Here is a 23582-nt window from a genome sequence, read left to right on the forward strand (position 1 = left end):
TGCTGAGCCTTCAGACGACCAGCCCAGAATCTACATGGGAGAGCTTAAAAGCTAATATAATGGCACTTCCAGAGAATCCAGTGCTATCTGTCTTTCATAAACACACACACACACACACACACACACACACACACACACACACACAGTACTCTGACACAAAGCACACAAATAAAACCAAGTTTTCACTTCCGAGAGAATTCATGCAACATTTGTTCTTCTGAGTCTGGCCTTCCTTGCTTGTGCATAGAGATGTCCAGTTCCAGTGTTTTCATGAGACATGTCTATGCTCTGCATCCATTTCAGCTACATGTAGGCAAAATGTCTTGCCTAATTTTAAAAATTATTTTAAAAAGTATTTACTTGTATGTGTATGCACACTATGTAGTGCACAAGCCTTGGAGGTGAGAAGAGGCATCACACTTAACAGATGGTTGAGGGCTGCCATGTGGGAGCTGGGAATATGTTCATTTTTATAAAGTGAAATAATTATGGATTTGATCAAAAGAGTGTAAGAGAAGGGAGCCCACCTGCTGCTGAACCCTGTCTTCCCTTCTTTTTCCTGTTTGAAGACAGTGTTTCTAGTAGCAGTGGTATGAACAGGAATGGCCTCCAGAGTCTGGTGTGTGAATGCTTGGCCATGGGGAGTGGCACTCTTGGGTCCTTATTAGAGTAGGTGTGACCTTGTTGGAGGAAGTGACATTGGGCCTTGAGGTCTCCTATGCTCAAGCTAGGCCTAGTGCGGCAGTCTCCTTTTCCTGCCTGAGGAACAAGATGGAGAATGCTCAGCTCCTTCTCCAGCACCCTGTCTATCTGCATGTCACCATGTTTTCCACCATGATGATAATGGACTAAACCACTGAAAAGTGTAAGCGAGCCTCAATGAAATGTTTTCCTCTAAAAGCATTGCCATTGTCCTGGTGTCTCTTCACAGTCATGGAAACCCTGACTAATACACTAAGTGAATAAAGATGCAGTTCTGTAGAACTTTCCCTCAGAGTGGCAGATGTTTCCACATGGAAGAGGCTGTTTCTAGTGTTTGAGCCTTGGTGCAGGACCAGGCATAGCCCTTGTGGGCTTCTGTGATCCACTTCAGGTTCTGAGCACCATTCTTAGATTATCAGGTCACCTCATAGTCCATGTGTGACAAGGTTCAATGGGAATGCAAGGATCTGTACCCAAGCCTGGGAAGGGTAGGAAGGGAAGTACAAAAAGAATGCTCAAAATACATCTTTGTTTCAGGGTCATGTCACATGGGTCTAGATCTAAACAACCTGCATGAACCCCAGCCATCTTATCCATTCATAAAATTGTGATACAAAATGTATCATTGAAAGGTGGGGACCACTTCTCCAAGGGGGAAGGCGGTGAGTAGGCTAGTTAGAACAAAGCTTCTTGTGGCTTATTTGAGGTAGAAAGTTTGTATGTCTACCTGAGATACGGTTCTTTAAGCATTGAGACAATCTCAATGTTTGCTTCTGGGGCAGAGATTTGATAAGGAATGGGTCTACGTTGATATGTTCCTCCAGACCACAGAACCGAAGAAAAACAAGGTCAACAAATGACATCAGATGTGATCATGGGGGAATCTGTATCCTTGTATGTTTTTTTCTCGAAAAGTGAGTCTGATAGTGTCTCACTGTGTTTCTGATGTTTTTCTGGTTCGCATGTATGTGTGTGTGGTGTGCATGCATGAGTGAATGCATGTTTGCATGTGTGTGAGTGTGTGTACCAGTGGATGGAGGCATTTACTATCTGAGCCTTCTTGCTAGCCCACACATTCCTCAATTCCTCAACTTTTAGTTTTGCGTGTATTTATATATTTATTTAAATGGATAGATAGAAAATAATTGCATCTTTGAAAAATCTAATATATATATATATATATATATATATATGGCAGGGTCTTATTCTGTAGTCCTGGGTGCCCTAGAACATACTATTAGACCAGACTAAATCCCAAATACACAGAGGTCTACCTGTCCTTGCCTCCAAAATGCTAGGATTAAGGTCATGAGCAATATTGTACAGCTACTCTGTCTTTTAACAGTCTATTTCGATAATTTATACTTAAAATCATTATTGACCAAATTAGGTTTAACTATCATATTTGTAAATGTTTCATAATGATTTTCCACTTCTCCTTTTATCTTCCATTTTTGCTTTTGTTTTTTTCTTTTAGTACATCAGTTATACGTGTTCTTGAGATTTCAAAATGCTTCTTTTCTTAAAAAAATAACTTAGGCCAATTTTAAAATAACACTCTAGGGCCACTTTGTGTGTAATACAGACATATAAGAGAATATCCATCCCACTTCCTCCAGCATTAGAGAAAACATCACCAACCAGGAAGCACTAATAATGAATTGCGTGCCTTCACATTCTCCATGTCGATTTGATTCTGTCAGATTGACTCGCTGGGAAAGCAAGTTTATTTCTGTATAATGTGATAGCAATCTAAGACAGGGAAATGGCCACACACTATGGTTATTTAACATCACAAATTATGGTCAAATCTCATATGAGAAGAAAGTTAATTTTCATTTATTTTAAATGTAAGATTTTAGATGTTTGAGTTGAGATTCAGTGTCCAACACTATTTTCAGTTTTGAGAAACAAACTATAGTAAAGACCCCAAGATCCTGATCTGGAATGCCATGATTGTCACAAATTAAGAATGAGAACCCAGCCTTTTTTTCTGAGCAGGACACTCTTGTGAGCACCTCCCAATGAGCACCATACTTGGGAAACTGAGGCAGGAAAAAGGTTCAAGTTCATTCTTGACTACATACTGAGTTTGAGGCTCCTGGGCTACTTGAGGTCCTGTGTTATAATGAGAACCAAGAGCCCAGAGAGATGGGCGGGAGCATCAGCTGCTCTCCCAAAGGAGGGTAGATTGATTTGCAGCGCTTACACGGAGCCTCACAAGCACTTCATCTCCAGGAACTGAGGCTGTCTTCTGAATGCCACTGACCCAAGGCAAAAAATGGTGCATGAACACACATGGAGGCAAACCACACATTCTCATAAAATAAAAATAAATTAAGGAAAAGAGAATCAAACTGAAAACAACAGCAAAAGAGCAATCCTAGCAGTGTATGGGAAAAGGCTGACTTGAGTGAATTTTTTAATTAGAAAGGAACTGAAGTATTTCACTGAAAACAGAAGGACAGGAGACTGCATTAGTTAGGGAAGCAGAAACCGGCCTGAGTAGGGCCACAGGCCTCATCCGGCCAGATCAGCACCGGGGAAGGTAGAGCGCAGGGTTGCCTGACACCCGCCAGCTACCCACGACCCCCCGCCACAGGATTTTGAGACTGCTGGTGAGTGGAACACAGCTTCTGCTCCAGTCCAATCATGCGGGACCTGAGACTGCTCTGGTTGGGGAGAGAGAAATCCGGCCTACATAGGGCCACAAGCCTCTTCCGGTCAGAAAAGCACCGGGGTAGCTAGGGCGCAGGGTCGGCTGACACTCGCCAGCTACCCACAACACCCGCCACAGGATCTTAAGACTTCTGGTGAGTGGAACACAGCTTCTGCTCCAATCCAATTGCGCGCGGGACCTGAGACTGCATTAGTTAGGGAAGCAGAAACCGGCCTGAGTAGGGCCACAGGCCTCATCCGGCCTGATCAGCACCGGGGAAGCTAGAGCGCAGGGTCGCCTGACACCCGCCAGCTACCCACGACCCCCGCCACAGGATTTTGAGACTGCTGGTGAGTGGAACACAGCTTCTGCTCCAATCCAATTGCACGCGGGACCAGAGACTGCATTAGTTAGGGAAGCAGAAAACCGGCCTGAGTAGGACCACAGGCCTCTTCCAGCTGGACCAGCACCGGGGTACCCGACCCCTGCCGCAGGATTTTGAGACTGCTGGTGAGTGGAACACAGCTTCTGCTCCAATCTTTAAACAGTGACAACGATAACAACTAACCCCAGAGATTACCAGATGGCGAAAGGTAAACGTAATAATCTTACTAACAGAAACCAAGACCACTCACCATCATCAGAACCCAGCACCCCCACTTCGCCCAGTCCAGGGCACCCCAACACACTGGAAAAGCTAGACACGGATCTAAAAGCATATCTCATGATGATGGTAGAGGACATCAAGAAGGACTTTAATAACTCACTTAAAGAATTACAGGAGAACATGGCTAAAGAGTTACAAGTCCTTAAAGAAAAACAGGATAACACAATCAAACAGGTAGAAGTCCTTAAAGAAAAACAGGATAACACAATCAAACAGGTAGAAGTCCTTAAAGAAAAACAGGAAAACACATCCAAACAGATGATGGAAATGAACAAAACCATACTAGACCTAAAAAGGGAAGTAGACACAATAAAGAAAACCCAAAATGAGGCAACACTGGAGATAGAAACCCTAGGAAAGAAATCTGGAACCATAGATACGAGCATCAGCAACAGAATACAAGAGATGGAAGAGAGAATCTCAGGTGCAGAAGATTCCATAGAGAACATCGGCACAACAATCAAGGAAAATGTAAAATGCAAAAAGATCCTAACTCAAAACATCCAAGAAATACAGGACACAATGAGAAGACCAAACCTACGGATAATAGGAGTGGATGAGAATGAAGATTTTCAACTCAAAGGACCAGCAAACATCTTCAACAAAATTATAGAAGAAAACTTCCCAAATCTAAAGAAAGAGATGCCCATGAACATACAAGAAGCCTACAGAACTCCAAATAGACTGGACCAGAAAAGAAATACCTCCCGACACATAATAATCAGAACAACAGATGCTCTAAATAAAGATAGAATACTAAAAGCAGTAAGAGAAAAAGGCCAAGTAACATATAAAGGCAAGCCTATCAGAATTACACCAGATTTTTCACTAGAGACTATGAAAGCCAGAAGATCCTGGACAGATGTTATACAGACACTAAAAGAACACAAATTCCAGCCCAGGCTACTATACCCAGCCAAACTCTCAATTAACATAGATGGAGAAACCAAAGTATTCCACGACAAAACCAAATTCACACATTATCTCTCCACGAATCCAGCCCTTCAAAGGATAATAACAGAAAAAAAAACAATACAAGGACAGGAACCACACCCTAGAAACAACAAGAAGGTAATCCCTCAACAAACCTAAAAGAAGACAGCGACAAGAACAGAATGCCAACTTTAACAACAAAAATAACAGGAAACAACAATTACTTTTCCTTAATATCTCTTAATATCAATGGACTCAACTCCCCGATAAAAAGACATAGACTAACAAACTGGCTACACAAACAAGACCCAACATTTTGCTGCTTACAGGAAACTCATCTCAGAGAAAAAGATAGACACTACCTCAGAATGAAAGGCTGGAAAACAATTTTCCAAGCAAATGGTATGAAGAAACAAGCTGGAGTAGCCATTCTAATATCTGATAAGATTGACTTCCAACCCAAAGTCATCAAAAAAGACAGGGAGGGACACTTCATACTCATCAAAGGTAAAATCCTCCAAGAGGAACTATCAATCCTGAATATCTATGCTCCAAATACAAAGGCAGCCACATTCATTAAAGAAACTTTAGTAAATCTCAAAGCACACATTGCACCTCATACAATAATAGTGGGAGACTTCAACACACCACTTTCACCAATGGACAGATCATGGAAACAGAAACTAAACAGGGACACAGAGAAACTAAGAGAAATTATGAATCAAATGGATCTGGCAGATATCTACAGAACATTCTATCCTAAAACAAAAGGATATACCTTCTTCTCAGCACCTCATGGCACCTTCTCCAAAATTGACCACATAATTGGTCACAAAACAGGCCTCAACAGATACAAAAATATTGAAATTGTCCCATGCATCCTATCAGATCACCATGGACTAAAGCTGATCTTCAATAACAAAATAAATAATAGAAAGCCAACCTTCACGTTGAAACTGAACAACACTCTTCTCAATGATACCTTGGTCAAGGAAGGAATAAAGAAAGAAATTAAGGACTTTTTAGAGTTCAATGAAAATGAAGTCACAACATACCCAAACTTATGGGACGCAATGAAAGCATTTCTAAGAGGAAAACTCATAGCTCTGAGTGCCTCCAAAAGGAAACTAGAGAGAGCACACATTAGCAGCTTGACAACACACCTAAAAGCACTAGAACAAAAGGAAGCAAATTCACCCAAGAGGAGTAGACGGCAGGAAATAATCAAACTCAGGGGTGAAATCAACCAAGTGGAAACAAGAAAAACTATTCAAAGAATCAACCAATCAAGGAGCTGGTTCTTTGAGAAAATCAACAAGATAGATAAACCCTTAGCCAGACTCACTAGAGGGCACAGGGAAAGCATCCTAATTAACAAAATCAGAAATGAAAAAGGAGACATAACAACAGATCCTGAAGACATCCAAAACACCATCAGATCCTTCTACCAAAGGCTATACTCAACAAAACTGGAGAACCTGGATGAAATGGAGAAGTTCCTAGACAGATACCAGGTACCAAAGTTGAACCAAGATCAGGTTAATGATCTAAACAGCCCTATATCCCCCAAAGAAATAGAAGCAGTCATTAATAGTCTCCCAACTAAAAAAAGCCCAGGACCAGATGGGTTTAGTGCAGAGTTCTATCAGACCTTCAAAGAAGATCTAATCCCAGTTCTTCACAAACTATTCCACAAAATAGAAACAGAAGGTACTCTACCCAACTCATTCTATGAAGCCACAATTACTCTGATACCTAAACCACAAAAAGACCCAACAAAGATAGAAAACTTCAGACCAATATCCCTTATGAATATTGATGCAAAAATCCTCAATAAAGTTCTTGCTAACCGAATCCAAGAACACATCAAAACAATCATCCATCCTGACCAAGTAGGTTTCATCCCAGGGATGCAGGGATGGTTCAATATACGGAAATCCATCAACGTAATCCAGTATATAAACAAACTCAAAGACAAAAACCACATGGTCATCTCGTTAGATGCGGAAAAAGCATTTGACAAGATCCAACACCCATTCATGATAAAAGTCTTGGAAAGATCAGGAATTCAAGGCCCATACCTAAACATGATAAAAGCAATCTACAGCAAACCAGTAGCCAACATCAAAGTAAATGGTGAGAAGCTTGAAGCAATCCCTCTAAAATCAGGGACTAGACAAGGCTGTCCACTTTCTCCATACCTATTCAACATTGTACTTGAAGTCCTAGCCAGAGCAATTCGACAACAAAAGGAGATCAAAGGGATACAAATTGGAAAAGATGAAGTCAAAATATCACTCTTTGCAGATGATATGATAGTATATATAAGTGACCCTAAAAATTCCACCAGAGAACTCCTAAGCCTGATGAACAGCTTCGGTGAAGTAGCTGGATATAAAATTAACTCAAACAAATCAATGGCCTTTCTCTACCCAAAGAATAAACAGGCTGAGAAAGAAATTAGGGAAACAACACCCTTCTCAATAGTCACAAATAATATAAAATATCTTGGCGTGACTCTAACTAAGGAAGTGAAAGATCTGTATAATAAAAACTTCAAGTCTCTGAAGAAAGAAATTCTAGAAGATCTCAGAAGATGGAAAGATCTCCCATGCTCATGGATTGGCAGGATCAACATTGTAAAAATGGCTATCTTGCCAAAAGCAATCTACAGATTCAATGCAATCCCCATCAAAATTCCAAATCAACTCTTCAACGAATTAGAAAGTGCAATCTGCAAATTCATCTGGAATAACAAAAAAACCTAGGATAGCAAAAACTCTTCTCAAGGATAAAAGAACCTCTGGTGGAATCACCATGCCGGACCTAAAGCTCTACTACAGAGCAATTGTGATAAAAACTGCATGGTACTGGTATAGTGACAGACAAATAGACCAATGGAATAGAATTGAAGACCCAGAAATGAACCCACACACCTACGGTCACTTGATCTTCGACAAGGGAGCTAAAAACATCCAGTGGAAGAAAGACAGCATTTTCAACAAATGGTGCTGGCACAACTGGTTGTTAACATGTAGAAGAATGCGAATGGATCCATTCCTATCTCCTTGTACTAAGGTCAAGTCTAAGTGGATCAAGGAACTTCACATAAAACCAGAGACACTGAAACTTATAGAGGAGAAAGTGGGGAAAAGCCTTGAAGATATGGGCACAGGGGAAAAATTCCTGAATAGAACAGTAATGGCTTGTGCTGTAAGATCGAGAATTGACAAGTGGGACCTCATGAAACTACAAAGCTTCTGCAAGGCTAAAGACACCATCAATAAGACAAAAAAACCACCAACAGATTGGGAAAGGATCTTCACCTATCCTAAATCAGATAAGGGACTAATATCCAATATATATAAAGAACTCAAGAAGGTGGACTCCAGAAAGTCAAATAACCCCATTAAAAAATGGGGCTCAGAACTGAATAAAGAATTCTCACCTGAGGAATACCGAATGGCAGAGAAACACCTGAAAAAATGTTCAACATCCTTAATCATCAGGGAAATGCAAATCAAAACAACCCTGAGATTCCACCTCACACCAGTCAGAATGGCTAAGATAAAAAATTCAGGTGACAGCAGATGCTGGCGAGGATGTGGAGAAAGAGGAACACTCCTCCATTGTTGGTGGGATTGCAAGCTTGTACAACCACTCTGGAAATCAGTCTGGCGGTTCCTCAGAAAATTGGACATAGTACTACCGGAGGATCCAGCAATACCTCTCCTGGGCATATATCCAGAAGATGTCCCAACCTGTAAGAAGGACACATGCTCCACTATGTTCATAGCAGCCCTATTTATAATAGCCAGAAGCTGGAAAGAACCCAGATGTCCCTCAACAGAGGAATGGATACAGAAATTATGGTACATTTACACAATGGAGTACTACTCAGCTATTAAAAAGAATGAATTTATGAAATTCCTAGCCAAATGGATGGACCTGGAGGGCATCATCTTGAGTGAAGTAACACAATCACAAAAGAACTCACACAATATGTATTCACTGATAAGTGGATATTAGCCCAAAACTTAGGATACCCAAGATATAAGATACAATTTGATAAACGCATGAAACTCAAGAAGAATGAAGACCAAAGTGTGGACACTGTGCACCTTCTTAGAATTGGGAACAAAACACCCAGGGAAGGAGTTACAGAGACAAAGTTCGTAGCTGTGATGAAAGGATGGACCATTTAGAGACTGCCGTATCCAGGGATCCATCCCATAATCAGCTTCTAAACGCTGACACCATTGCATACACTAGCAAGATTTTGCTGAAAGGACCCAAATATAGCTGTCTCTTGTGAGACGATGCTGGGGCCTAGCAAACACAGGAGTGGATGTTCACAGTCAGCTATTGGATGTATCACAGGGCTCCCAATGGAGAAGCTAGAGAAAGTACCCAAGGAGCTAAAGGGATCTGCAACCCTATTGTTGGAACAACATGATGTACTAACCAGAACCCCGGAGCTCTTGTCTCTAGCTGCATATGTATCGAAAGATGGCCTAGTCGGCCATCAATGGAAAGAGAGGCCCATTGGACTTGCAAACTTTATACGCCCCAATATAGGGGAATGCCAGGGCCAAAAGAATGGGAATGGGTGGGTAGGGAAGTGGGGGGCGCTATGGGGGACTTTTGGGATAGCATTGGAAATGTAATTGAGGAAAATATGTAATAAAAATATATATATATAAAAAAAAACAAGATACCAGAACTACTAAAGTGAAACCTTTGCATTCTGGGACTATTGATGTCAGCTAGCTGGAACTAAGAAATTAGTGGTGATTAAGAAGAGACCAGCATCATTGAGGTGAAATCTTCTGGGAAGTGTTGTCTGAGAGCACAAAGAAGCTGTGTTCCAGAGAAAGCCAAGTTTGTACCTTGTGCTGTGTTTGGACTTGGTAATGTGTAAGGGTCACCCTGGTAGTACTGGTTTGAAGGCATGAAGGGGTCATGCAGAGCAGCTGAGGCTCAGCACTGTGAGAGGTCATGGCAGGTCATTGGTGAAGGTGCAGCCTCAGTTGCAGTTGATGGCCCAGTACTGAAGGGGTCATGCAAAGTATTTGAGGCCTGGCACTACAAAGAGAGGATATTGTTAAAGCCTAGTTGCAGGGGAAGACTCCAGTGTACAAAAATGCCAGTACTATGGGATGATCACCAAGAACAGCCGCAGCAGTGAAGTAGATGAACCTGAGCTTAGAGTGCTACAGAGGGCAGAGTTGGAGAAGTGACCCAAGCCCTTGAAGGATCCCAGAAGATTGTGAATGATCTCAGATATTGGACAGTTAGAGTTTGATTTTGCTTTTGATTGTGACTGTGTTTTGATATTTTTTCCTCTTGAAAGAATAAAGTATTTTAGTGGAGCTCAAAAAAAAAAAAAAAGAAAACAGAAGGACAGATTCCAACTATAAATACATACACACAAAGGCAAAGCCCAGAGCCAGGAGACAAAGATCTGTGAGGAAAAAAAATCACATTGCTGAGCCTGTTGGGAGACAGTGAGATTGGCAGTGAGAATGGCTATTCCTGAAATGTGTAAAACCCACAAGGCACATCTGAGAATCATGGTGACAAGGCTTAGCACTGACATAGGAAACTCTTGCTTATTGTCCCTGTAAGACATCAAGTGGAAATCCAACAGGAGTACCTTAATCACAGCAAAAGAGAGGCAGAGACACAGGATGTGGTTAGGGAGAGCAAGTCTGTTCCACAAGGGAACTTCCCACTCACTCAGTACACACAGTGCTCCTGAGAGTTCTACCATAGCTCCAGAGCCAGGGAAGAGGGCGTCAATCAGCCCCAGGTGGCTGGCCATCTCCTTGTGTGTAAATCCAGGTTCTGCAAACAGAGATGAGAAGGAGAGTGAGTGACTGTCTAGGCCACCATGGAGTATAAAACTGGGTATCTAGAAAGCAGGTCAGTTGAACACGATCTAGCAAAGAGGTTCTTCAGCTGAATATAGGTCAGACATCTCTGGTGGCTGACAATTTTTTTCCTCATCTTTCTATCTCAAGAATATATCTAGGTATAAAATTTTCATGTGATGTAAATCGTTCATTTGGGTTATTTTAGAACATTCTGAGCTGAGACTCTTTTTTAAACGTTTCTATGTATATCATAATCTATACGTAGGTAAGTGCACATGGGTCTAGGTGCCAATGGAGGTCCAAAGAAGGTATAGAATACATTGGAGATAAAATGTCACTGCAGGGACTGTGGTGGCTTCTGGCGTGCTCTGGAACTGGTATCATGAGCAATGTCAAGGGTCCTAGGAGGGGAAAGGGGTGCATGCGGATGAAACACTTGAACCCCACAACAGCCTTCAGAGCCACACACTGTAGTCTTCAAGGACTCAGTACTTCCTCCCACAGTAAAGTTTCTGTAGAGCAAACTTCATATCTTTGTTCCTCAGACAATAGATAACTGGATTCAGAGACGGTGTGACTACAGAGTAGAAAATAGATGCCAGCGGACCCAGGGTCGGGGAGTACTGAGAGGCGGGCCTCAGATACACAAAGCTTCCAGTTCCATAAAACAAGATGACTGTGGTGAGGTGAGAGGAGCAGGTAGAAAAGGCTTTCCACCTGCCTTCTACTGAGGGGATGCGAAGAACTGTGGCCACAATGCCAATATAGGAGACCACTGTGAGGGCGAAGGAGCTCATGATAATGCAGCCGATGACAGCAAAGCCCACCTCCTCATTGAGATGGTAATCAGTGCAGGACAGTCTCATGACTGGAGGCATGTCACAGAAGAAGTGATCAACAACATTGGGTCCACAGTAGGGGAGGGAGAACGTGTTAAATGTATGGAAGGCTGAGTAGATAGCCCCACCCACCCAGGCAGTGACCACCAGTGCAGAACAATATTTCTGGCTCATGATGGTTCCATAGATCAGTGGTCTGAGGATGGCCAGGCACCGGTCATAAGCCATGGCTGTGAGCAGAAAGCATTCAGTACCACAGAGTGTGATAAACATGTAGAGCTGTGCTGCACACTCTTGATAGGAGATGACCCCTGAGCCTGTGAGGGATATCACCACTGCCTTGGGGATGGTGGCTGAGGTGTAGCAAATGTCCAGGAAAGACAGATTCTTCAGGAAGAAGTACATGGGAGAGTGGAGCCGACTGTCTCTTGTCACAGCCGTGATGATGGAGAAGTTCCCCAGGATGCCAAAAGTGTAAAAGAACAAGAAAAATGGGATGAGCACCAATCTCAGCTGTGGGACATCTGAGAAGCCCCTGAGGATGAAGTGAGTCACTCTTGTGTGATTGGACATGTCTGCTCAGATTGTGTTCAGATGCAGGGCCGCACACAGCTGAGGGAGGGGACAGAAATAACAGGTAGGCTCAGTACATGTGTGTGCAGGTCCACGTTGATTATGGATGTATGGCTTTTACTAAGTCAATGAAGCAGACTATGTAAATGGAATTGGGGTGAATTAAGTATACCAAGGAATCTTGGATAAGGGAGGTATAGGAAGGCTAAAAGCAAATAGAGGGAGGCAGAGAGAGGGAAGAACAAGAAAGAGAAAGGAGAAGAGAAGTAGAGGAGAGAGTGGAATATGGAGCTGTAAAAGGAATAGGAGACATCAGTCAAACTTCTCTTGCTCCTAAGTTTTGAATGGCTTCACGTTAGAAGCAGTCTCATGTATTCACTCAAAATTTTTTTACATTTATGTGTGTATGTATGTATGTATGTATGTATGTATGTATGTGTGTAGTTGAGTCTCTCTATGTATCAATATCAATATCTACATATATATATCTACATATGTATATAAACCCACTTTTTAATATATGTATTTATGTCTATGTCTATCTTTATTTAGATATTAGGTTTCCAAATAGAATAGAGTTAAGCCAGAGGAGAAGAGCTCTAATCTTGGCATCCAGTATCTTTGTGCCTTCTGTTTAGGGTATTTCTAGGTCCTGGAGGAGGTTGAGTCGGCTGCCTGAACTCAAGCAGAGTAGAGGTGTATTCCTCTCATGAGTGGGCTCCATTTGGAGCTGTCTATGATGGCCTTGTCTGAGTTCTTCTTTACCATCTTGTCTCCTGCAGTGCCTTGACACAAAGGCTACATTCTCATTGTGTTGCCACTTCAGCCTTCTACCTTAGCCTTCCACCTCAACCTTTCAAGTAAAGACACACTGCTTTCTCCTTCATGCCCCCAAGCATCTCTACAAAGACTGAATGTTGATCCAATCTTGAGGCACTCTCTGTATACCCAACCATCAGCTACTCAGTGACCCCCAGCCCTCAGGAAACTAATCTACTATGGATGTGAGCCTTGCTTCCTCAGCAGAATCCTCTGAGTTCCTGACAGATTCAAAAAGTGGCTGGTGTGTTGTACCCACTTAATAAATTTGTTTGATCTTTCCTCTGTGATTTCTTTTTTTTTGGAGACAAATTTCACCCTATGGCAGCAGAGTCAGTCCCTACCCTACTTTGTGTGTGACATGCACATGAGGCCATGTCCCTCTTCTGCTACAGTGAACCAGAGAAAGCAATTCATGATCCTGCAAACTCAGGTGGCTAACCACTGACATATATGAGTACATTTGAGAGGATGGCTTAAGATAAAGTCTTACTGAGTGAGTCATTAGTTAACTGGCCTTGAGTTCACTCTCTGGTCATGAAGGCCTTAACTTGCAATGCCCCTGCCTCTGCTTCAGAAGTAGCTGGTCTGACAGTCTTGTACCATCAGGCCATTGTCAATATTCTGAGCAGACAGGAGACAGTTGCACAACTTTAGAAACAGAGCTTTAGAGCAGCTGGCATTGCATCTAACCAAGCCTGCTAATCAACACGTATGTGCCTTGTCTTGTGCCTAGCTGATGGTATATGCTATGACACAGTGGTGAAATTATACTCAGAGCAGTTGTGATAGAAAAAAATGCTTGCCTTTTAAATAATTTTTTCTTCTAAATTAGTAGACCTTCAACTTTGCTAAAAGAAGTTGATTGACACACAGAGCACACATCTTATAATTAGGCACAGAGGAGGTTGGTTGGTTTTTTTTTTTTTTTTTCTTCTCACTCAGCTCTCACCTGGTGGAATGATGCTTACTTTCTGTGTCCAGAGGCCATCAAGTGGTGAGATGGACAGTAGGACCATCTGTCAGGCAGTAAGGCAGCTGCACTGGCAAGGACTTGCTTGAGGTGTGGATGGATGAAGTTGTCTCATTCCCTTTGCACATTTTAAATGTTGTGAAATTATTCTTCTGCCAGTCCATCTGGGAAAGGAGAGAGTGTGCTGTCTAGGGAGCTGGCTCTGGGAATTTGTTTGGTTCCTGCCAGGTCCCATGGACTAAGACTCCTCAGGGTCCCGGTAGGTTATCTTGGAGAACTAAAACAGAATGTTTTATGAGGCCACATGAAAGTAATAGTTGGTACTCTAAAATCTGGTTTGATTTGAAAACCTCAGGCTTGAGTCTATGAGATGGACATTTATTTTAAGACACAAATATCTGTATACTATGGAGACCACAATTATGACATTAAATGTCTTGAACTTGTCCTTTTCTTGTGCAGGTTCTTAGGGTACTTAGAAGTATCAACCAAGCCCATTGTACCCTTGTATCTGCCACTGTGACCTGTGACCCCAATCATTTATTTACCCAAATCCTTGTATTGCCATACATATGTTCAGATGGCATATTTTAATTGACAAGTTTGCATGTGTGTGCCATAAATTGTCACCTGGAGCCTAAAGATAATTTCCTTTCACTTACAACACTTCACAATGCATCTAGGTTAGGGCAGAGAAAAGAGAGCCCAGCACTGATGGGGATTGGGAGGGGACTATGAATGTGAGACCAGCCTGGGCTATACAGCAGGGTCCTGTCTAATGGCAGAGAAAGCAAAGTAAATAAGTAGTGTGTGTGTGTGATGTGTGTGTGTGTATTAATGCCAATGTGTTATTGGTGCTTTCTCTATAGTATCTTCTCTGGTCCAGTTCTTGAGTTTTACCAAGGCTATCATGGAAACAGAAGTACAAAAGGGAACACATGCAAATCTGAAGTGTAAAGGTCTGTGTAGTTAAGGTGTGTGCAGAAGTTCATGTAAACAAAGCTCTGATTAAGTCAAACATGAGCATCAGCTCAGGTGTCTTTCATTCCTCCTCCCAGTCCATGCACCTCCATGGAGGGCTGGAGGTAATCCTCCAAGCAGGCAGCCATAGTTACTCATCTGCTCTGACTGACTTTGGCAACTGGCTTTTTTCACTGACGGTTTGCATGGGAGATTCATGCATATTGTCTATATACCTAATATACATCTTCATGTATCTTTAAGTTTTTTTATTTTTGAGAAGGGCATATTTATAAATATTCAGACATTTAAGCAATTCAATAACAAGAAAAAAGTTAAATATGTGCAAGGTACCTAAATAGATATTTAAAAAACACATATACATGCCAATTAGAAAAAGGCAACACCCTCAAATCAGCAGTAGGGATAGATTTTTAACATTGTTTCTTTTCATATTAAAACTTGCAAACATTTTCTCTCCATTGTTCATTGGATTGATCCCCTCCTTCACTGTGCCTGCTATTTTTGGTTTGCTATAATCTTACTTGACCTTATTTGCTTAGCTGCCTATGATTTTTGACTGTGATTGATTAGGCCTAGCGCCAAATAATGTAGTTTTTCTGTATATTTTTCCAATATATTCACAGTTTGGAGGCTTATATTTAACACTACAGTTCATTCAGGCTGACTTTTTGGATGCAGATGAGATTAGGTGTCTAATTTTATATTTTTCCATGTGTATGTACTTATTCCCAGCATTATTTTTGAAGAGACCACTTCTTCCCCATCAAATGGTTTTAATTACAGCGGTTTTATATCATGAGAAATTATGGTCTGATGCTGTTGTAATTAAACCATATAGTACTTTAAAGAAAGAGCCCAGGAATGAATGTAGGCATTCACAGTAAACAGATTTCCAACACGGGGCCAAGATGCATGAAATAAAAATGGTACCCAGGGCTTGGCTGTCATCAATCAAAACAAAAGCAATCTGTAAGTCTGTCATGTCTGAGTGGAGAGACTTCTCACATTTCAGAGAAGTGTAGTGAGTAAACAGGCCCCACCCATGAGGAGAATAGGCACTACTGGATAAAGAGATGTCCAGTTCTAGTGTTTTCATAAGCCATGCGTATGTCTTGCATCCATTTTCAGCTTATAGGCAGGTAAGATGCTTGCCTAATTTTAAAAAATTGTTTAATTATATGTGTATACACACCATGTAGTGCATTAGTCTTGGAGGTGAGAAGAGGCATCACACTTAACAGATGGTTGTGGTCTGCCTTGTGGGAGCTGGGAACATGTTCATTTTTATAAAGTGAAATAATTATGGATTTGATCAAAAGAATGTAAGATAGGAGAACGGGTAGGTTTAGTCCACATGAATGAAGTTAAACCTTCATTCAGGCCTCACTCACAGGTACTTGTTGGTTACACATCCATCAGTAACACCTCCAGATAATGACTTTGAAGGGAGCCCACCTGGTGCTGAACCCTGCCCTGTTTGAAGACAGTGTTCTAGTAGCAGTGGCATGAACAGAAATGGCACACATCGACTAGTGTGTGTGAATGCTTGGCCATGGGGAGTGGCACTCTTGGGTCCTTATTAGAGTAGGTGTGACCTTGTTGGAGGAAGTGACATTGGCCTTGAGGTCTCCTATGCTCAAGCTAGGCCTAGTGCGGCAGTCTCCTTTTCCTGCCTGAGGAACAAAATGGAGAATGCTCAGCTCCTTCTCCAGCACCCTGTCTATCTGCATGTCACCATGTTTTCCACCATGATGATAACGGACTAAACCTCTGAAAAGTGTAAGCGAGCCTCAATGAAATGTTTTCCTCTAAAAGCATTGCCATTGTCCTGGTGTCTCTTCACAGTCATGGAAACCTTAACTAAGACACTAGGTGAATAAAGATGCAGTTCTGTAGAACTTTCCCTCAGAGTGACAGATGTCTCCACATGGAACAGGCTGTTTCTAGTGTTTGAGCCTTGGTGCAGGACCAGGCACAGCCCTTGTGGGCTTCTGTGATCCACTTCAGGTTCTGAGCACCATTCTTAGATTATCAGATCACCTCATAGTCCATGTGTGACAAGGTTCAATGGGAATGCAAGGATCTGTACCCAAGCCTAGGAAGGGTAGGAAGGGAGGTACAAAAAGAATGCTCAAAATACATCTTTGTTTCAGGGTCATGTCACATGGGTCTAGATCTAAACAACCTGCATGAACCCCAGCCATCTTATCCATTCATAAAATTGTAATACAAAATGTATCATTTAAAGGTGGGGACCACTTCTCCAAGGGGGAAGGCGGTGAATAGGCTAGTTAGATCAAAGCTTCTTGTGGCTTATTTGAGGTAGAAAGTTTGTATGTCTACCTGAGATACGGTGCTTTAAGCATTGAGACAGTCTCAATGTTTGCTTCTGGGGCAGAGATTTGATAAGGAATGGGTCTACATTGATATGTTCCTCCAGACCACAGAACCGAAGAAAAACAAGGACAACAAATGACATCAGATGTGATCATGGGGGAATCTGTATCCTTCTCTTTTTTTTTTTTTCTGAAAAAGTGAGTCTGTTAGTGTGTCACTGTGTTTCTGCTGTTTTTCTGTTTCACATGTTTCTGTGTGTGGTGTGAATGCATGAGTACATGCATGTTTGCATGCGTGTGAGAGTGTATATCTGTGGATGGAGGCATTTACCCTCTGAGCATTCTTGCTAGCCCACACATTCCCCAATTCCTTAAATTTTAGTTTGTGTGTGTATCTATATATTTATTTAAATGGATAGATAGAATATAGTTGCATCTTTGAAAAAACTAATCTATCTATCTATATTTTTTCAATGCAGGGTCTTACTCTGTAGTCCTGGGTGCCCTAGAACATGCTATGTCGACCAGGCTATTTCTCAAATTCATAGAGGTCTACCTGTCCTTGCCTCCAAAATGCTAGGATTAAGGGCATGAGCAATATTGTACAGCTACTCTGTCCTTTAACAGTCTATTTCGATAATTTATACTTAAAATCATTATTGACCAAATTAGATTTAACTATCATATTTGTTTCATAATGATTTTCCACTTTCTCCTTTTGTCTTCCATTTTTGCTTTTGTTCTTTTCTTTTAGCATACCAGTTATACTTATTTTAAAAGCTCCAGTATATGTTCTTGAGTTTTCAAAATGCATTTTTTAAAAAAAATACATAGGCCAATTTAAAAATGACAGTGTAGGGCCACTTTGTGTGTAATACAGACACATAAGAGAATACCCATCCCAATCCCTCCAGCATTAGAGAAAATATCACCACCAGGAAGCACTTATAATGAATTGCGTGCCTTCACATTCTCCATGTCGATTTGATTCTGTCAGTTTGACTACCTGGGAAAGCATGTTTATTTGTGTATAATGTGATTGCAATCTAAGACAGGGAAAGGGCCACACACTATGATTGTTTAAAATCACAAATTATGGTCAAATCTTGTATGAGAAGAAAGTGAATTTTCATTTATTTTAAATGCTAGACTTTAGATGTTTGATTTGAGATTTATAGTATCTAGCACAAGTGTCAGTTTTGAGAAATAAACTATAATAAAACCCCCAAGGTACCGAGCCATGATTGCTACAAATTAAGAATCAGAACCCAGCCTTACATCTGAGCAGGACACTCTTGTGAGTCCTCCCAATGAGCACCACACTTGGGAAGCTCAGGCAGGAAAAAGGTTCAAGTTCATTCTTGACTACATACTGAGTTTGAGGCTCCTGGGCTACTTGAGGTCCTGTGTTATAATGAGAACCAAGAGCCCAGAGAGATGGGCGAGAGCATCAGCTGCTCTCCCAAAGGAGGGTAGATTGATTTGCAGCGCTTACACGGAGCCTCACAAGCATCTGTAACTTCATCTCCAGGAACTGAGGCTGTCTTCTGAATGCCACGGATCCAAGGCACAAAATGGTGCATGAACACACATGGAGGCAAAACACACATTCTCATAAAATAAAAATAAATTAAGAAAAAGTGAATCAAACCGAGAACAACAGCAAAAGGGCAATCCTGGCAGTATATAGGACGAGGCCACATTTCCCATTAACTGACATGAGTGAATTTTTAATTAGAAAGGAACTTAAGAATTTCACTGAAATGGATTCTTTCTTTTATTGAGGTTGGTCTTAACTGTGTGATCATCAAAGAATCCATCTCAAGAAATTAGCAATATAACTACCATATGATCTAGCAATTGACACACGGATAAATTTTCCAAATAGTTGAGGGCAGAATTTATTAAAAAATGTGACTTCATATAACTCCATGAAATTTCATGGAAGTACTGTATTCACATGCTTTCTCACTACCCTCTTCTCCCACAACCCTCTGAGTCCTTTTTAAATTTAATTCTATAATTAGCATGTGTGTATGTGTGCACTATTCACAGTAACCAAAAAAAGGGAGGGAATCCATTCACATGTCCATGAAAAGATGAATACAACATGATATATGAATCCAATGAAACATTTCTCATATGTAAAAAGAAAGGAAATCCTTTAAAATGGATGAATCTTGAGGTTACTATAAGTGAAATAAGAGTCTCTGAAAGGCAGATCGTTTATCATTGCTTCTTTATGGGATAGCAAAAGTAGGCAAATTCATAGGAACAAAGTCAGACTGATAATTTCCACCACCTAAATGGAGGATTAAAGGGAGTTTTGTATTTTTTATGGAGATTCAATTTTTTAATACATAAAAATTTTAGAAAACAGTTTCACAATAAGGTGAATATTCTTAATACTCTGCCACTTTAAAACGATTAAGAAAGAGGCCTAGAGAGATGACTCAGAGATTAAGAGCACTGATTTGCTCTATCAGAAGACCTGGGATCAATTTGCAGCATCCATATTGGCAGTCACAACCATCCTTAACTCTAGTCTCAGGCAATCTGATGCCTTCTTTTGTTTTTTTGGGCACCAGGCACAGACATGGTGCAAACACATGCATACAGACAAAAAAACCTATACATATAGAGTAACATTTAAAAATGATTAAGAAATTAATGTTTGTTTTGTACCTAAAAAACAGCCGAATAATTAAAAAGTCTCTGGGAATGCAATTGAAGCAATTATATTCTAAACAACTGTAGAGTGACCAGAATTTTGCAGAGAGGATGGGTCTAGCTAGGTATGTGATCACCAAGAAATATATGGGAAACAACTGGTAATTGATGAACTGCCTTTCAAAGTGTTAAGCTAATATAAAAATATATTGTGTTTTGAAAAATAAAACAAAATGAAAAATTTGAAAAAAAAATTTCACTGAAAACAGAAGGACAGATTCCAACTATAAATACATACACACAAAGGCAAAGCCCAGAGCCAGGAGACAAAGATCTGTGAGGAAAAAAATCACATTGTTGAACCTGTTGGGAGACAGTGAGATTGGCAGTGAGAATGGCTGTTCCTGAAGTGTGCAGAACCCACAAGGCACATCTGAGAATCGTGGTGACAAGGCTTAGCACTGACATAGGACACTCCCTCTTCTGGGTTGGCAAAGACCTCCAGTGGAAATCCAACAGGTGTTTGGTATTCACAGCAAAAGAGAGGCAGAGACACAGGATGTGGTTAGGGAGAGCAAGTCTGTTCCACAAGAGAACTTCCCATTCACTCAGTACACACAGTGCTCCTGAGAGTTCTGCCATAGCTCCAGAGCCTGGGAAGAGGGAGTCAATCAGACCCAGCTGGCTGGCCATCTCCTTGTGTATAAATCCAAGCTCTACAAACAGAGAGGAGAAGGAGAGTGAATGACTGTCTAGGCCACCATGTAGTATAAGACTGGGTAGTTAGAAAGCAGGTCTGTTGAACACTGTCCAGCAAACAGTTTTGTCAGCTGAACATAGATCAGACATCTCTGGTGGCAGACACTTTTTTTTTTTTGCATGTCTTTTATTATTAAAAAAAAATCCACCTAGGTTTAAATTTTTTACCTGATATCAGTCATTTAATTTTTGTTCTTTTTAGAACATTCTGAGATACATTGCTAAGTTTTAAAAACATTACTATATATGGGTATGTCTATATAGGTAAGTGGACATAGTTCTGGGTGCCCATGGAGGCCAGAGAGGGTGTAGAACGCATTAGAGAAAATATGTCACTGCAGGGACTGTGGTGGCTTCTGGATGCTCTGGAACTGGTTTCATGAGCAATGTCAAGGGTCCTAGGAGGGGAAAGTTGTGCATGCGGATGAAACACTTGGACCCAACGACAGCCTTCAGAGCCACACACTGTAGTCTTCAAGGACTCAGTACTTCCTCCCACAGTAAAGTTTCTGTAGAGCAAACTTCATATCTTTGTTCCTCAGACAATAGACAACTGGATTCAGAGATGGTGTGACTACAGAGTAGAAAATAGATGCCAGGCGACCCAGGGTCGGGGAGTACTGAGAGGCAGGCCTCAGGTACACAAAGCTTCCAGTTCCATAAAACAAGATGACTGTGGTGAGGTGAGAGGAGCAGGTAGAAAAGGCTTTCCACCTGCCTTCTACTGAGGGGATGCGAAGAACTGTGGCCACAATGCCAATATAGGAGACCACTGTGAGGACGAATGAGCTCATGACAATGCAACTACCGACAGCAAAGCCCACCTCCTCAGTGAGATGGTAGTCAGTGCAGGACAGTCTCATGACTGGTGGCATGTCACAGAAGAAGTGATCAACAACATTGGGTCCACAGTAGGGCAGGGAGAACGTGTTGAATGTATGGAAGGCTGAGTAGATAGCCCCACCCACCCAGGCAGTGACCACCAATGCAGAACAATATTTCTGGCTCATGATGGTTCCATAGAGCAGTGGTCTGAGGATGGCCAGGCACCGGTCATAAGCCATGGCCGTGAGCAGAAAGCATTCAGTACATGCAAATGTAAAAATTATGTAGAGCTGTGCTGCACACTCTTGATAGGAGATGACCCCTGAGCCTGTGAGGGATATCACCACTGCCTTGGGGATGGTGGCTGAGGTGTAGCAAATGTCCAGAAAAGACAGATTCTTCAGGAAGAAGTACATGGGAGAGTGGAGCCGACTGTCTCTTGTCACAGCCGTGATGATGGAGAAGTTCCCCAGGATGCCAAAAGTGTAAAAGAGCAAGAAAAATGGGATGAGCACCAATCTCAGCTGTGGGACATCTGAGAAGCCCCTGAGGATGAAGTGAGTCACTCTTGTGTGATTGGACATGTCTGCTCAGATGCAGTGCTGCACACAGCTAAGGGAGGGGACAGAAATAATAGGCAGGCTTAGGACATGTGTGTACAGGTCCACGTTTACTCATTGAGGCATTGTTTTTTGTTGTTGTTGTTGTTTTGTTTTTTCATTAGAAAGTAAGAAGATGAAGCAGCCTATCTAAATGGAGTTGTGATGAATTAAGACCATGGAGTTTGGATAAGTGAGGTGCAGGATGGGTGAAAGCAAATAGAGGGAGTCAGAGAGTTGGAATAACAAGATGGAGAAAGGAGAAGATGGCAGAGAGGGATGAGTTGTAGGAAGGGGGAGAGGAGACATCAGTCAATTTCTCTTGCTCCTAAGTTTTGAGTGGCTTCAGGTTAGAAGCAATCTCCTTTATTCACTTAAATTTTTTTTTACATTTATGTGTGTATGTATGTGTGTATGTAGTTGAGTCTCTTTCTGTATCAATATCAATATATATATTTATATATATCTACATCTACATATTTATATATCTATATAAGCACACTCTTTTTATATATGTATTTATGTCTATGTTTATCTTTATCTAGATATTAAGTGTCCAAATAGAAGAGAGTTAAGCCATAGAAGAAGAACTCTAATTCTGGCACCAATTATCTTTGTGCCTTTTTAAAGGATATTTCTAGGTGCTGAAGGGTTGCTTTAGTCAGCGATCCGATCTCAAACAGTGTAGAAGGGTGTTCCTCTCATTTGTGGGCTCCATTTGGAGCTATCTACAATAGCCTTGTCTGAGTTCTTTCTTATCATCTTGTTTCCTGCAGTGCCCTGGCTCCTGCTCTTTAGACATAAAGGCTATGCTCTCATTCTGTTGCCACCTCAGCCTTCCACCTCAGCATTTTAAGTAAAGACACACTGCTTTCCCCTTCATGCTCCCAAGCATCTCCACAAAGACTGAATGTCGATCCAATCCTGAGGCACTCTCTGTACATCCCACCACCAGTTACTCAGTGACACTAGCCCTCAGGAAACCACGTCTAACATGGATGTGAAACTGGCCTCCTCAGCAGAATCTTCTGAGACTCTGACAGTTTCTAAAAGTGGATACTGTGTTGTACCAGCTTAATAAATTTCTCTGATCTTCCCTCTGTCACTTTGGTTCTTTGGAGGCAAGCTTCATCCTATGGCAGCAGAGTCGGTCCCAGCCCATTTGGTCTGTGAGATTCACAGGAAGCTGTGGTTTTCCTCATTTTTTTGCACCAGAGAAAGCAACTCATGATCCTGCAAACTCAGGTGGCTAACCACTGACATCTGTGAGTACATTTGAGAAGATGACTTAAGATAAAGTCTTACTGAGTGAGTCAATAGTTAACTGGTCTTTCGTTCACTCTCTGGTCATGAAGGCATTAATTTTGC

The 23582-nt window shown here is 41.5% G+C and overlaps 2 protein-coding genes across 2 annotated transcripts; both read right to left on the minus strand.

The window, feature by feature from the left end:
• Window positions 1–11322: 11322 nt before the first annotated feature.
• Window positions 11323–12249, minus strand: LOC147001509 (olfactory receptor 5AR1-like). The gene has a single exon (XM_085829993.1). The coding sequence runs from the start codon at window positions 12247–12249 to the stop codon at window positions 11323–11325; it is 927 nt and encodes a 308-aa protein (XP_085686119.1).
• Window positions 12250–21272: 9023 nt separating this feature from the next.
• On the minus strand, window positions 21273–22199 carry LOC147001510 (olfactory receptor 5AR1-like). The gene has a single exon (XM_085829994.1). The coding sequence runs from the start codon at window positions 22197–22199 to the stop codon at window positions 21273–21275; it is 927 nt and encodes a 308-aa protein (XP_085686120.1).
• Between the last annotated feature and the right edge of the window lie 1383 nt (window positions 22200–23582).

The sequence above is a fragment of the Mus caroli genome, unplaced genomic scaffold (genome assembly GCF_978045245.1).
Source record: "Mus caroli unplaced genomic scaffold, Mus_caroli_1 scaffold_13, whole genome shotgun sequence".
NCBI classification, from domain to species: domain Eukaryota; kingdom Metazoa; phylum Chordata; class Mammalia; order Rodentia; family Muridae; genus Mus; species Mus caroli.